Below are 17,217 nucleotides of genomic sequence, written 5' to 3'. Positions count from 1 at the left end.
TACATCTTCCAATCTCTCTCTTTTAATTGGCATATTTAGGCAATTTACATTTAATGTAATTAATGCAATTATTGATATATTAGGACTTAAGTCTGCCCTTTCTTATTTTCTGTTTGTTCTGTTTTTTGCTTCTCTGTTTGATATTTCCTGCTTTCTTGTGGGTTACTTGAACATTTTTTAGAATTATTTTTGATTTACCTATAGTGGTTTTTTTTCTTCATATCTCACTGTATAGCTTTTTAGTGGTTGCTCTAGGGATTACACTATATGTACACGTAACATCACAGTCTACTGGTATGCACATTTTATTAGTTTATGTGAAGTATAGAAACCTTATTTTCCTCTATGTCCCTTAACCCATTCCTTATAGTGGTCTTATATATTTCTTTTATACACTTAGAACCATATCAGATAATGTTAAGAGTTTTTGCTTCAACCATCAAACATAATTTAAAAAACTCAAAAGAAAGAAAATATGCCACATTTACTCACATTTATATTCTTTCCATTTTTCTTTCTCTTGAAGTGATGGTCCAAGGTTCTTCCTTTTATCGTTCCTTTCTGTCTAGAAAGCTTCCTTTAGCCATTCTTTTAGGATAGGTCTGCTGGAAAAAATTTTCTTAGTTTTCCTTCATCTCAGAATATCTTGATTTCCCCTTCAATTTTGAAGGATATTTTCACTGGTAATAGGATTCTGGATTGATAGTTCTTTTCTTCTTGTGCTTGAAAAACGTTGTGCCACTTTCTTCTGGATTTCATGGTTTCTGGTGAGAAATTCAGTCATTCAAATTGTTTTTCACCTATAGGTAATGTATCATTTCTTTTGCTGATTTCAAGATTCTTACTTTTTATTTTTAGAAGTTTGATTATGTTTTCATGTGGATTGGGTTTATCCTGTTTGGGATTTTCTTGGCGTCTTCAATCTTTTGTTTAATGTCTTTTACCAAATTGGGAAAGTTTTCAATTTCTTCAAGTACTTTTCCAGTAGCAGTCTCTTTCCCCTTTCTTTCCAGTACTGCAATTTAAGACTTTCATTATAGTCCCACAGGTCCTTGAAGCTCTGTTCATTTTTTTTTCCCCTGGTCTGTTTTCTTCTTTTTGTTTAGATTGGGTAATTTATATCATTTCTTTCAAGTTTATGGATTCTTCTAGTCTCCCTATTCTGCTGTTGACCCCATCCAGTGAGCTTTTTATTTTTCTTATTGTATTCTTCACTTCTAAGTTTCTATTTCTTTTTCTTTACATCTTCCATTTCTTTGCAGAGACATTCTATTTCTTCTAAAAATAGAGTAAAACTCTATTTTTTGTGTTTCAATCATGTTCATAATTGCTCATTAAATATTAATATTAAATATTTAATTTTAATTTCATTAAATATTAAATATAAAAAGTATTAACAGCTGCTTCAAAGTCTGTCAGAACATGCTAATACTTCAGTTGTCTCAATGTTGGCATTTACTGATCATCTCTTTTCATTCAAGTTTAGACCTTCTTGGTTCTTGGTATGATGGGTAATTTTCTGTTGAAACCTGGACATTTTAAGTATTATGTTATGAGACTGTGAATATTATTTAAAGCTTCTGTTTGGTTGGCTTTTCCTGGTGACAGAAATGGGATGATTTTTTCCTGTCAGCTGAGGGTACATATCTAGGTTCTCCACTTCTTGGCTTTCCAAGACTCAAGTGAGGGGTCTTGGGCTCCTCACTACTCCTGGGCAAGAGTGGGCACTCCAGTTCCCCACTCAGCTTCTGCTGATAACACCCTGGCTAAGAGTGGTAGGAGTGCTTGTTTTTCTCACATTTGGCCTCCTTACTGCTGGGTAGTTGTGAAAGTCCCAATTCTCCACTGGGTCTTCTCTAACAGCCCAACAAGGAGAAGAAGGGGCACCTTCTGCTGGGTGGAAGACTGGAATACAAACTCCCTATGAGGTCTTCCTTGTAGGTGGAGTTTTGTTACTCCTGAAGGATGAAAGTCCTAGCTTCTGACTTAACTTTCTCTGCACCACCCCAGCAGAGGGGCTGGGGTGCATAATTGCAGCCTGATGAGGGTGGGTGTCTGGGATCCCCACTCAGCATTGGCTGGTGGGGTGGAGCCATACTTTTTTCTGTGATGTTTGGCTGGAGTAGAACAGTTACTGTCTAGAGGCTATCTGTTTTTCTAGACTGCCCCTTTTCTGGTCCTTTGGCTAGAGAGAACAGGCTTTTGCTAGAGATGTTTCTGTTTGTACCTACTGGTATTTCTGGATTGCTGGCTTCTTCAGCTCCAAGTCTGGGATATATGAGGCAAGAAGAAAAGCCAAGAAATTCACCACCTATTCTTCCTTGGGTTCGTAGGCCTCTAGCTGGTGTACCTTCTTATTTCTACCTTTTCAGAGTCTTCCAGTTTTCTTGTGTTTGTTTTACATATGATATCCAACAGTTTTAGTTGTACTTAGCAGGAGGAATAGGGAAGAGTATATATACTTCATCTTTCCAGAAGCAGAATTCCACTTGATTTTAAGTGTATTCTTTTACCAAACTCTCACAACAATGCCACAAAGGCGATATTATACCCATTTTACAGATGAAGACACTGAGGTTCAGATGTCATTCATCCAGTAAAGCGGTATGAAGATAATGGAAGATAAATGGGGGAAGAGTCAAATGAATAAATTCAAGTGGGAGTAAAATAGCTCCCTCTCTTTTTGTTTGTTTGTTGTTGTTTTCTATAGGGTAACTACATCTTGGCCCTTTAAAGAGGAACAAGGAAAGGGGTGGGGACATGTAACAGGATCCTTTTGATCCCAGGCTGTAGTTCTTCAGTTTCTTTAGCCCTGGCAGGTTTCTATTCCTATCCCCCACCAGGATGTTCTCTGGCAAGGGACGCCCTTCACCATCCTCACCTGTCTCCCACCTTCCTCCCTTTATGTTACCCCGTGCTGTTACTCTCAGCTGCATCAGTGGCTTATCTCCCGTGCCCTCTCTCTTTCAGCCATAAGCACTTGCCTCTTTATGAAGGAAATGAAGAATCCTTCAGTGAAAAACTGAAGAGAGGCTTGAGGTAGTGGCTCCTTCTTTGGGTACCTCAGGTGATGTCCCCTGGCAGGCCACCTTGAACACTGGTGGCCTGGGAAGAACAAATGCAGGCCTCTGGTCCAGCTTCCCATTTTCAATCCTCAGCTTCACCCTACATGACAAGGGGCCTTGCAAATGTCCAAATGCCATCCACACCACCCCCCCATGAACTGCTCTCCGTGTGGCCCAGTCTGTCCTGGGACTTAGGGAAGAGACCCAAGCAGGACCTCAGGCAGTCACTTGGAAGGGGGCATTCTGGGGGTCTCATGTATCCAGAAAGTGAAGGTATAGGCTCCAACGAGAGCATCTAAATAGCCCTATGAGCCCTTTGTAGAAAGGCATGCAGTTGGAATTTAGTCCAAATGGGGCCCATGGCTTTTCTATTCAAAGCATGGTTTATAAACCAGCAGCATCAGCACCACCAGGGAACTTGCTAGAAATGAAGACTCTCAGGCCCAACTCCACAGCTACTGAACCAGAATATGTTAAACAAGATCCCCATAGGATTCATATTTTAAGTGTTAGAATGTGAGAAGCCATATTCTGATGCAGATGCCCAGACACGCCAAGAATGGAACAATACTGCCTTATGGGGGTGAGAGGGGACAGGAGTTGCTTGTCTTATGACTAGTATTTTATAAGCCATATGGGAGAATCTAGACTTTGCCGAGTGTAAGAGTAAGAGAGAGGGAGCTTTTCCAGTAGTTCTTCACCCCTTTATTTCCTGGGGGAGGGGAGGGAAATTTGAATGGATCCCAACTCCTACCTTACAAACATCTTACGTATGTATTCCCAGGCAAATGACTTCTCCCAGACTCGGGCTTTTTCTCCACACAGTAAAGAAGCTGTGTCAGAGGATCTCTCTCTCTAACCCTCCCTCCAGGGAAGCAAAACATCCTTGAATGGGAGCAGCATAAAATTGTGAAAACGGCATGCATCTTAGAGGCAGTCTAAGTTTGTTTCACATTATAGCTCTATCATATATTCCTTGTGTGACCTCTCTGGCCCTCAGTTTCCTGTCTCAAAAAGTGGACTAATAAAACTGCCGCATCAGCAGGGATGCACACAGAGGACCTACTACAGAAGTGTGGCCCATGGTATAGGTTCAGAAAATACTGTTTATTCCAGCACAAATGTTTATGCCTTTTGTAGAGAATCGGCTGATCCTACAGGCAGAACAAAGACACAGAAACTTGTAGAAATGTTATGAGTCCCTGCTTCTTCATTTTCTCACCTGACGGGGTCTCTTTCTTCATAGAAAGGTCTGAGCTTTGTCGGCAATACCAGAGGCGGGAAGGCTTAGCTCTGAACCAGTGGTCAGATCCATTAAATGAATGCTCTGCTCCTATTCAGACTAAACACAGGGACCTAATTCTCGTAGTCTGTTATCTCCCTCTCCACACACGGAGTTACCAGGGGAGTTTAAGAAAGACACCACAAGAAGAGAGATGAAGTTTCTATAGGAAGAGAAGGAAGAAAAATGAATCACCCTATCTTGATTTTCCCTCCCACGTATCGACAGAAAGCAAGGCATCTAAGTAGATTGGTGAAGGAGAGAACAGAAGAGGTAGAGAGAAGGCAGCACTAGGAGTTGTGAGATAGCATTGATGCCCGACTGGATTTATTTATATTTTTAAGAGACAGGCAGGAAAAGAAAAAAAAAAAGAAAAAGAAATGAGATGGTAGAGCAGCATGGCTGTGAATTTTTCAACTGATAGTTAGCTAGAGGGAAAATGCCATTTTTGCCACATTTTCATTCCATACAGGGTTGCAATATTAATTGGCTTAGCAGACTTACAGTCAGCAATTTCTTTTGCGGTGCACAGGTTAATGGAGTTGCTAGAGTGTTTCAGATATGAAATTGTTGCCTCATAATTATGTGGTTCTTCAAATTCAGCACTGAAAAGCATGGAGAAAAAGGTTACTTAAAACACTGCTTGAAACATATTTTAAAACTTTTTGTTTTTTTTCTTCATTAGAGAAGTAGTATGTCTGACAAATATGGCGATTTAAACAGATGTGGAAGGCACACCACCCCTACTCTAAACATAGGAATTCTGAAAAATATACCACCACAAAGAATTACATGAAGAATATATAACTTATCTAGAAATCAATAAAGTCAAGTCTCCAGGTGTCAGATAGAGAGAGGAAAGCACCACGGAACTAAGGATGTAAGTGAGAATTACATGCAAAGGAAAACTGAGACAGATAAAGAAAAATCTTAATGGCTGGGTGACTGAGGATTTACTTTGAGTCAAAAGTTAAGTCTGAGCCACAGGCCTCATCTGAATGGGAAGCTAGAACCAAGCTATCAGCATGAAGTTCAGAGTCACGAAATGCCATTTCACCTGTAAAACAAATTGCAAAAAATATGTGTGCACTTTCCCAGGGCCTAGCAGGGAAGATTGGTATCCAGCTATGATTGCTGGAGCTAAAAGAATCACCCATGAGAAATCATAAACTTGAAAACCAAGTGCAGGTGGGGTTCTAAATATATACTGTGTGTTTCAGAGACACAGAGACAAAATGGTGCTTGCACTCTAACCCTCTCTTGTAAAGCGAATCCGAAATCATTCTGTAAAGATGCTTCTACAACCCAAGGTACCTGTGGTGGCCGAAAGAAACAATTTCCACTTAAAACAAGCTTATAGTAAAAACAAACAAACACAGAGATGAGTTACCACACATAGTCAGAAGATATAACAGAATGACGGAATTAAATAACAGAATGGCATGAAAGGGACTTTAAAATAAGTGTTTTTAAAAAAATGTTCAAAGAAATAAAGTAAGGAATAAAAGCCATTAGGTAAAAAGAAAATAAAAAAAAATAAAGAGTGTGAAAAAAAGTAGATTTAGGGACAGGAGAAAGGAGTACAGAAATCATTAGTTCTTGTAATAGAAGATTTAATGTAGAGATTAAAAAGTAGATTAGACACAGCAGAAAGAATTGGCAAATTAGTTAGATCTAAGGAAGTCGCCCAGAATGTAGCACGGAGAGATGAAGAGATGCAAAATATTAAAAGAGAAGTTAACAATGGGGAGGATGGAATGAGAAGGTTCAACGTGTATAGACTAGGGATTCTGAAAAGGAAAGAGAAAAGGGACGATGAAAAGGAATCAGTATTCACATGATAATACTAACATTTTTAAAACTGGAAGGGGACATAAATGCTTCTACTGAAGCAGCTTCAACAAGAAGAAATATGATAAATCCACGCTCTCATACTCTGTAATAAGTAAGCATAAGTCAAAGGAAAAAATGTAAAAGCTCTGTGAGAGAGAAGAGAGATTACTAAGGAATAGCAGACGGGCAAGGGGCTGCTCCGTAGCAGCAACAGGTGGTGGAGACTGTGGATAATATCTTCAGCTGAGGAAAGAGATCAGTAGCAAATTATCTTTTACCTCAATTATCATTAAAATTGGGGGAGAACAAGGACCTTTTCTGAATACCAGTACACATGTTTACCGCTCATAGATCCTGGCTGAAATACATCAAATCATTCAAAGAAATTGAACTTGTACTGAAGTAGGACATAAGAAAGAATGGTGGGGGATTACACAGAAAAGATGGCCGAGCAGGAAATCCTGAACTCACCTGGCCCCACAGACACAGTGAGATAACAGCTTCATCTATTGAACGAACTCCGACATTGACTTCAAGACTGGCAGGACAGGCCTTCCACTATTGATTGCACAGAGACCACATGGAAAATGGTAAGGGCGGAGAGGCATAGTTGGGAAGCAAATCCCCAGCAAGACTATCCACAAATGGGAGGGACACCACAAGCAGGAAGAAGCAGGAGGATCAGACGCCACCCTAGGAACCAGGGACCTGCATTGGGAAGATGAGTCCTCATAACATCTGGATTTGAAAACCAGTGGGGCTTAAATTCTGGAGCTTTAATATCAGCAGGTTTAACTCTGGAAGAGCTGGAGGGTGAGGGTGAAAAGAAACTGAGTCCCTGCACTTAAAGAGCCAGCATAATAAATAACTTGGCTTAGACACAGCACAGAAGCAGCGGTTGGAAAGGTGCCTGGGTAGACGTCAAATTTTATTTGCTACTCTCAGAATGGGTGCTGGTGGGGCAGGAACCTTCAGGGGATTTCTCTAGGAACAAAAGCACTGGCAGGTACCATTTCTCCTCCCCTCCCCCACTCTAGACATTTGTGGGACCCAGCACTAAAACTCTGTCTAACTTGCTAGCATCACATGCCCCAGCCCTGTGTTCACCTGCGGACACACCCCATCCAACCCACCCACCTTAGCAGGTGTCCCTTCAAAACAGGTCCTGCCTGGCCATAGCCTGCATGTGGCCCCAGCAGAAATCAGTATCATTCCAAAGTGACTCCTGCCCTGGGGAAAAGGGGAGACAGTACTACACACCAGCATGCCCACAATTCCAACTGGTTGTGCAGGAAGTGGGCCTTGCTGTGGGGTGAGCCTGCAACTGTGGCAGAGAGACTAATTGCAGACATCCAGTCTGACTGCTGACCCTGCCCACATAGGAGCCCCCTATGGTCTCAGGCCTCTCAACAGCTCAGGGACCAAACCCCGAGGGTGTACTCACAATAGGGAGAGTGGGTCATTGCAGCCAGCTGGTCTGAAGGCAATCACAGCTCAGACACAACAGTAAGGCACACACAGCCCATACGGGAGACATCCCTGGAGTGCCTGGTTCTTGTGACCTGGAGGGATTGTGTTACAGGACATGATAGGACCTCTTCTACACAAGGCTACTACTTTTAAGACCAGAAGATGTATTTGCCCTCCCTAATATACAGAAACAAGCATAGGGAGTTAGACAAAATGAAGGGACAGAGGACTGTGTCCCACATAAAAAGAATAAGACAAAAATCACAGCACAAGAGCTAAATGAAACTGAGATAAACAATATACCTGATAAAGAATTCAAAGTCATGGTCATAAAGACATTCACTGGACATGAGAAAAGAGTGGATGACCTCTGAGAACGTCAATAAAGAGATAAGGTATATGTAAAAAAGAACCAGTCACAGACGAAGAATCCAATAACTGAAATAAGAAATACATGAAAGGAGGGGGCACCTGGGTGATTCAGTCAGTTAAACGTCTGACTCTTGATTTCAGCTCAGGTCATGATCTCAGGGTTGTGAAATTGAGCCCCACATTGGGCTTCACACTGGGCACAGATCCTACTTAGGATTCCCTCTCTCCCTCTCCCTCTGCCCTTCCCCCCTTAAAAAAATACATGAGAGGGAAGCAACAACAGATTAGAGGACTTGGAAGAACAGATCAGCAATCTGGAAGACGGGGTGATAGAAAGCACCCAGGATGAATGGGGAAAAACATTTAAAAATGAGAATAGATTAAGGAAACTCAGCGACATAATCTAATGCAATAACATTCACATTATAGGGGTCCCAGAAGGAGAAGGAAAGAGAACAGGGTAAGCAAAGAAACTTCCTTGAAGAAATAATAGCTGCAAACTCCCTGAATCTGGGGAAAGATACAGAATTCCAGATCCAGAAGGCAAAGAGAAATTCTAGCAAAATTAACCCAAGGAGGTCCACACCAAGACACATAATAATTAAAGTGCCAAAACTAAATAAAGAGAGAATTTTAAAGGCAGCAAGAGAAAAGAGCTACATACAAGGGGGACCCCATAAGGCTATTGGCTGATTTTTCAGCAGAAATTTTACAGGCCAAAGGGAATGGTATGATATATCAAAATCCTATGGGGGGGAAAAATCCTGCAACCAAAAATAACCTACCCATTAAGGTTATTGTTCAGAATAGGAGCTGTAAAAAATTCTCAAACAAAGTTAAAGGAGTTAATCATCACTGAACCAGACTTACAAGAAATGTTAAAGGGAATACTTTGAGTGGAAAGAAAAGGCCATGAATAGAAGAAAATCATTAATAGAAAAAATTTCACAGGTAAAAGCAAACATATAATGAAGGTAGTAGATTAATCACTGATAAAGCCAATTTGGATAAAGCCAAACACAAAAGTAGTAAAACCAATTATATCTACAAATAACAGTCAAGGAATACACAAAATAAAAAGATGTAAAATATATCATATACGAAAAACATAGAGAGGGGAGTAAAAATTTATCACTTTTAGGATGTGTTTAAACTTCAGTGATCATCAACTTAATAAAGACTGGCATATACGTAAGATGTTATATATGAAACCAATGATAACCACAAATAAAAAAAACTTTGATACAAAAAAATCATAAAAAGAAAGGAAGAAAGTATAACACTAAATAAATACATCAAACCACAAGGGAAAAGAATAAGAGAAGAAAAAAAAGGAACAAAGAATTACAAAAACATACAGAAAACAACTAACAAAATGACAGTAAGTACATACCTACCAATAATTACTTTAAATGTAAATAGACTAAATGTTCCAATCAAAAGACACAGGCTGACTGAAAGGATATAGAAACAAACTCATGTAATATGCTGCCTATAAGAGACTTACTTCAGATCTAAAGACACATGCAGACTGCAAGTGAAGGTCTGGAAAACATATACCATTTAAATGAAAGTGAAAACAAAGAAAGCCAGGGAAGCAATACTTATATCAGACAAAATAGATTTTAAACAAAGAATGGCACTACATAATGGTAAGGGGACCAACCCAACAAGAGGATATAACAATTATAAATATCTATGCACCCAACATTGGAGCACCTAAATAAATAAAGCAAATATTAACAGACTTAACAGTAGAAATTGACAGTAATATAATAATAGTAGGGGACCTTAACACCCAATTGCATCAATGGATAAATCATACAGACAGAAAATCAACAAGAAAACAGTTTTGAAGCACACATTAGACCCAATGGACCTAAGAGATATATACAGAATATTCCATCCCAAAACAGCAGAATACACCTTCTTTTCATGTACACATGGAACATTCTCCAGGACAGATCACATTAGGCCATAAAAGAAGTCTCAATAAATTTAAGAAAACTGAAATCATACCAAGGATCTTTTGAACTACAACAACATAAAACTAGAAATCAATTACAAGAAAAAATCTGGAAGGAACACAACTATAGGAGGCTCTATGTTACTAAACAATGAATGAGTCAAACAAGAAATAAAGGAAAAAATAAAAAAAATACATGGAGATAAATGAAAATGAAACACAATGATCCAAAATCTTCGGGGTGCAGCAATACAGGCCTACCTCAAGAAACAAGAAAAATCTCAAATAAACGACCTAACTTTACACCTAGAAGAGGTAGGAAAACAACAAAGCACAAAGCTGGTAGAAGGAAGGAAATAATAAAGATTAAAACAGAAATAAATGAATGTGAGATTTAAGAAAAAATGGAAAAGATCAATGAAACCAGAAGCCAGTTCTTCAAAATGATAGACAAAATTGATAAGCCCTTAGCCAAATTTATCAAGAAAACAAGAGGAGTTAAATAAAAATAATCAGAAATGGAGGAGTAAGAACTGACATTGTAGAAATTAAAAGGATTATGAGACCATCATGAACAATTTTATGCCAAAAAATTGGACAACCTAGAAGAAATGGATAAGGTCCTAGAGGTATATCATCTTCAGAAACTAAATTAGGAAGAATTACACAATTTGAACAGACTGATTACCAGTAATCAATATTGAATCAGTAATCAAAACACTCCCAAAAAACAAAAGTCCAAGATCAGATAGTTTCAAGGTGAATTCTACCAAATATTTAAAGAGTTAATATCTACTCTTCCCAAACTATACCAAAAAATAGAAGAGAAAGTAAAACTTCCACGTTCGTTCTATGAGGTCAGCATGATCCTGATATCAAAACCAAACAAAGACCCTACAAAAAAGGGGAAACTACAAGCTCATATCTCTGATAAACATAGATACCAAAATCCTCAACAAAATACTAACAAACCAAATCCAACAATATATAAAAAAAAAAAAAATCAAGATCAAGTAGGATTTATTCCAGGATGCAAGTGTGGTTCAATATCTGAAAACCAATCAATGTGATATATCACCTTAATAAGAGGAACGATAAAAATCTATGATCATTTTTACAGAAATAAAAAAGGGCATTGGAAAAAATGCATCTAAAAAAAGAAGGAAAAAATGTATCTATTTATGATTTAAAAAAAAATCTCGACAAAGTGGGTTTAGGGATAATACACCTGAACATATAAAGGCCACATAAGAAAAACAGCTAACATTATACTCAAAGGTGAAAAGCTGAAACTTTTCCTCTAAGATCAGGAAGAAGACAAGGAAGTCTACTCTAACCACTTTTATTCAATACAATACTGGAAATCCTAACCACAGCAATCAGACAAGAAAAAGAAATAAAAGGCAATCCAAATTGGTAAGGAAGAAGTAAAATTGTCACTATTTGCAGATGACATACTACATAGAGAAGCTCCTAAAGACTCCACCAAAAGACTATTAAACTGATAAATGGTTCAGTGAAGTTGCAAGATACAAAATAAGTAAACAAATATCTGCTGCATTTCTATACACTAGTAGTAAAGTAGCAGAAAGGGAAATTAACAATTCCATTTACAATTACACCAAAAAGAATAAAATACCTAGGAATAAACTCAACTAAGGACATGAAAGACCTGTACTCTGAAAACTATAAAACACTGATGAGAAAGAGAGAACATGAGACAAATGGAAAGGTATACCATGCTCATAGATTGGCAGAATTCATATTGTTAAAATGTCCATACTACCCAAAGCAATCTAGATTCAATGCAATCTCTATCAAAATACCAATAGCCTTTTTCACAAAACTAGAATAATTGTATGTAAATTACCATATGCATATAAAATATTTATAGTATGTAGAATATACAAATTATAAAATTTGTATGGAATCACAAAAGACCTCGAATATCCAAAGCAATCTTGAGAAAGAAGAACAAAGCTAGAGGTATCACAACCCCCAATTTTAAGATATACCATAAAGCTATAATAATCAGGAAAATATGGTGCTGGCACAAAATTAGACACATAGGTCAACAGAACAGGATAGAAAGTCCAGAAATAAACCCACACTTATATGATCAATTAGTCTATGACAAAGGAGGCAAGAACATACAATGGGGAAAAGATAATCTATTCAACAAATGGTGCTGGGAAAACTGTACAGCTGCATACAAAAGAATGAAACTGGACACCTTTCTTACAGCATACATAAAAATAAACTCAAATGGATTAAAGACCTAAATATGAGACCTGAAACCATAAAACTCCTAGAAGAAAACGTGGGCAGTAATCCCTTTGACACTGGCCTTAGCAATATATTTGTGGATGTCTCCTCAGGTAAGGGAAACAAAAGCAAAAATAAACTCTTGGTACTGCATTAAAATTAAATGCTTTTGCACAGCAAAGGAAAGCATCAACAAAACAAAAATGGTGGGAAAAGATCTGTTTTTTAAAGATTTTATTTATTTATCTGACAGAGACAGAGACAGCCAGCGAGAGAGGGAACACAAGCAGGGGGAGTGGGAGAGGAAGAAGCAGGCTTCCAGCGGAGGAGCCTGATGTGGGACTCGATCCCTGAATGCCGGGATCACGCCCTGAGCTGAAGACAGACGCTTAACGACTGAGCCACCCAGGAGCCCCTGGGAAAAGATATTTTTAAACAACATATCAGATAAGGGTTAATATCTAAAATATATAAAAAGCTTACACACCTCAAAACTGAAAAAAACCAAATAATCCAATTTAAAAATGGGCAGAGGGGGGCACCAGGGTTGCGCAGTTGGTTAAGCGTCTGCCTTTAGCTCAGGTCACGATCTCAGGGTCCTGGGATTGAGCCCTGCATCAGGCTCCTTGCTCAGCAGGGAAGCCTGCTTCTTCCTCTACCAGTCCCCCTGCTTGTGCTCTCTCACTTGTGCTCTTCTCTGTCTCTCAAATAAATAAAATCTTTAAAAAAATAGAGGGCAGAGGACCTGAATAGACGTTTTTCCAGAGAAGTCATACAGATGGCCAACAGACACATGAAAAGATGCTCCACATCACTCATCAGGGAAATGCAAATTAAAACCATGATGAGATATTACTTCATCCCTGTCAGAAAGGCTAGAACCAAAAAGACAAGAAATAACAAGTGTTTGCAAGGATGTAGAGAAAAAGGAACACTCGTGTACTGTTGATGGAAATGTAAATTGGTATAACCGGTGTGGAAAACAGTACAGAGGTTCCTCAAAAAATTAAAAATAGAATTACCAGACAATCCAGTAACTCCACTACTAGGTATTTACTTAAGGAAAATGAAACACTAATTTGAAAAGCTCTACACACCCCTATGTTTATTGCAGCATTGTTTACAATAACCAAGTTATGGAAGCAGCCCAAGTGTCATCAATAGATGACTGGATAAAGAATAAGTGGTATATATACACAACGGAACATTACTTATCCATACAAAGGAATGCAATCTTGCCATTTGTGGCAATGTGGATGGACCCAGAGGGTGTAACGCTAAGTGAAATAAGTCAAAGAAAAAGACAAAGACAAATACCATGTGATTTCCCTTGTATGTGGAAACAGAGTCATAAATATGGAGAACAAACTGGTGGTTACTGGAGGGGTGGTTGGTGGGGGAGTGGGTGAAATAGGTGAAGGGGATTAAGAGGTACAAACTTCCAGGTATAAATAAATAAGTCACGGAAATGAAAAGTACAGCATAGGGAACACAATCAATAATATTGTAATAACACTGTGGTGACAGATGGTGACTACACTTATAGTGATGAGCACGGAGTAACACAGAATTGTTGAATCAGTATGTTGTGTACCTGAAAATAATAAGACACTGTATGTTATTTCAATTAAAAAAAGAAATAATGGTGATCAAATAAATAAAGCTATTGGTAAATCTAAATACATATCAACTGTAAAAGTGACTAATTTGTAGAGGTTTAAGAGTAAGATGGAATTAAAAACATTAAATAATAATATGAAAGATAGTGGGAGAGGGCTATGAAAGTTATCCTCATGTCTTTGTATCATTTAGGAGCAAGAGAGAAATTCTGAATAGTCTCAGACTTAGTTAACTGGATGTCAAAATTTAACTGTAACCACTAAGAAGAACAGAAACCAAGTGTTTAACTTCTCAACTGGTAGAACGAGACAATGGAATGAGAAAAAATATATACACATAAAAAATTTCATAATATATTTAAAACATAAAATATGAGAAAAAGTCCAAATAGATCAAGAATCACAAGAAACGCAGATCGATTATTTTAATAAAATAGTGTCTGCATGTTGTAAAAATCTAGCTAATGCCTCCAAAAAGCACCAAGCAAGCCAAAGCTCCTTTATAGATGAACGGAAAAAGAGATGCAAATCAAATACTAACCAAAGGAAATCTTAGGTAGGTTTATTAATATTAGACCACACTTTAGCATGACTGATCAAGAAAATGAGAGGTGGTACACCCACGTGTGTACATACACACAGGCACGCAAATTTTGGATAAGACAGACAACAAAACTAGAGATAGATTTAGGTTTTCAGAAATCTTTTAATAATAATATTCTTTTATTATGTTAGTCACCATACAGTACATCCCCAGTTTCCGATGTAAGGCTCGATGATTCATTAGTTGCGTATAACACCCAGTGCACCATGCAATACGTGCCCTCCTTACTACCCATCACCGGTCTATCCCATACCCCCACCCCCCTCCCCTGAGGCCCTCAGTTTGTTTCTCATAGTCCATAGTCTCTCATGCTTCGTGAGAGGTTTTCAGAAATCTAAGAAAATGTTATGATAAGCTTTCTGCTAATAAATTTGAAAATTCAGAGAAAACTTGCAAACTTATAAATATAAAATTACCCCAGAGATTGAAGAGCTACATACAAAGGCTGATAGGCCAATAAAACATTAATGAGCCTGAAATCAACTGTACACACATCCACTCTCCCTCCCACTTACCTTCACTCTCAACCCATCCCTCTCTTTCTCCTCCACCAAATAGTTTTATGGGCAAGTTTGAATGAATAGTTTCATAGAACAGAAAAAGAGAAAAGCTACCCTAATTTTAAAAGGGCAGTATGATTTTGATATGAAAACTACAACATGACCAAAAATTAAAAAATATAGCCCAATTTCAAAAGATTTTAGCCCAAACTCACTAAATACAAAAAAAAGAGAATTAATCAGTATTAAAATGAATTCAAGAACTAAAATTTATTCCAAGATGTCAACGATGGCATCAGAAAATCTACCACTGCGGGGCGCCTGGGTGGCACAGCGGTTGAGCGTCTGCCTTTGGCTCAGGGCGTGATCCCGGCGTTATGGGATCGAGCCCCACATCAGGCTCCTCCACTGTGAGCCTGCTTCTTCCTCTCCCACTCCCCCTGCTTGTGTTCCCTCTCTCGCTGGCTGTCTCTCTGTCAAATAAATAAATAAAATCTTAAAAAAAAAAAAAAAAGAAAATCTACCACTGCAATTTATCACACTGAAGCAGTAACAGAAAACCAGATTATTTTAATAGATGCAAAAAAAATTCCATAATCTCCAACAAATATCATACTTAATGGTGAACTGTAACAAAGAATTAATATCTCAACTCCACTAGAAACTTCTGCAATAGGAAGGAAAGACAAACTCATAGAAAACTGGACAAATGGATATTATAGACATCACAGAAGAGGAATTTTGAAAAGCTTATAAAAATAAATTCACACGCAAAAAGATAAAAAATAAATTCACAACCATGTTGTAAACAGGGAAATGTAATGAAGACAATGAGAATTAGTTCACACCCACCAGTTTAAGCAAGAATCCCAAAGTTTGAAAATAATATCTCATTTAGCAAGAATACTAAGAAACTGGAACTTTATACTGGCTTGAGAATATAAACTGGCACAACCATTTTGGAATATAGTTTTTCAATATCTAGTAAAACTGAAGTTGTGTACTATTGTTTAGAAATTTTATTTCTAAATAAATAACCTAAGGAAACCTGGTTATGTGTGTGTGTGTGTGTGTGTGTGTGTGTGTGTATGAGATAATTATTATAGCATCATTTGAAAGGGTGAACATTCAAAACAATGGGAACGTCCCTCAGTGAGGAAACACATGAACAAATTGTGATATGTTCATATGATGGAATATTTACAATATGCAATTATATTGAATAAATGAGAGTCATATGTATTGATGTAGATAGAATATGAAAACACAGCTTTGAAAAAAAATCATGTTGCAGAATAAATAAGATGCCATTTATTAAAAAATGTAAAATACTGTATTTTTAACAAATATGAATTTGTAGTTAAAGTGTAAGATATACACTAAATGGATATACCCCTGTATCCATATTAAAATTTGCCTCTGGGAGGGAGAAAGAGAATAAGATTGAGGAGTGAAATGAAGGGGACTTCGTCTGTATCTGTAGCAAATGGAAAATCACTACATCACTAAATGTGGAGCATAGGAGAGGGAAGAAAAAGAATCAGCCATGATCTTCCCAGCTTAACACAAATGAGGTCTTAGTACTTTGGTATTAGGTCTTAGTACTTTGGTATTCTTCCTGATTTTTTCCATTTATAGGTATATTAGTATACTTGCTGTTACAGACAATGAAGAGGTTGGAGTTCTCTCTTTTCTTGTCCCTCCCCTTCCCCATTTATTATCACAAGCACATTCCACCCGATTGTTTTCCCTCATTTGACCAGCTTGAGTATTTTCAGATTTTTTTAAAATCATATTCTCTAAAGATGTATGAATAGTTCATTTTGCTGAAAAGGAAAAATTATGAACTCTAATGCATCAGTAATCTCTCCTCTATTTTGTTTCCCTCCCCTATCATAAAGTAATTGAGAGAAACTTTCTTAAATTATAGACTATGCCATGTATCTCATGCTCCAATGACCTAACAATCTCATCAGGTCTATGGTAAATTAACTTTATTAATAAGAAACAATTTGTGGAAAAATTGAAAGAAGATGTCTAATCAATTTCTTGGACTATTTTTGTCAGAAATAAGTATCTGACTTTAGATGATCAAAAAGAATTTCAACTGAATATAAAAAAAAGCATCTTTCAGATCAATTGTCTTTACAGAGGGGCAGTCCCAGGATTAATGTTAAAAATGAAAAAAGATATTGTAGATGTATTTAAACCTCCTTTTTTGCTATCTGAGAATATCTTTTA

The 17,217-nt window shown here is 37.6% G+C and overlaps 1 protein-coding gene across 1 annotated transcript in view; it reads right to left on the bottom strand.

Annotated features, from left to right (window-relative positions):
• FYB2 (FYN binding protein 2) overlaps positions 1-17,217 on the bottom strand; it is a 98,262-nt gene that overhangs the window by 54,680 nt on the left and 26,365 nt on the right. The window contains 1 exon segment of the mRNA XM_008699153.2: positions 4,852-4,952. Coding sequence (XP_008697375.2) covers positions 4,852-4,952 — 101 coding nt within the window.

The sequence above is a fragment of the Ursus maritimus genome, unplaced genomic scaffold, assembly GCF_017311325.1.
Source record: "Ursus maritimus isolate PB19 unplaced genomic scaffold, ASM1731132v1 scaffold_12, whole genome shotgun sequence".
Taxonomy (NCBI): domain Eukaryota; kingdom Metazoa; phylum Chordata; class Mammalia; order Carnivora; family Ursidae; genus Ursus; species Ursus maritimus.
This window is presented reverse-complemented; position numbering and strand designations above follow the sequence as displayed.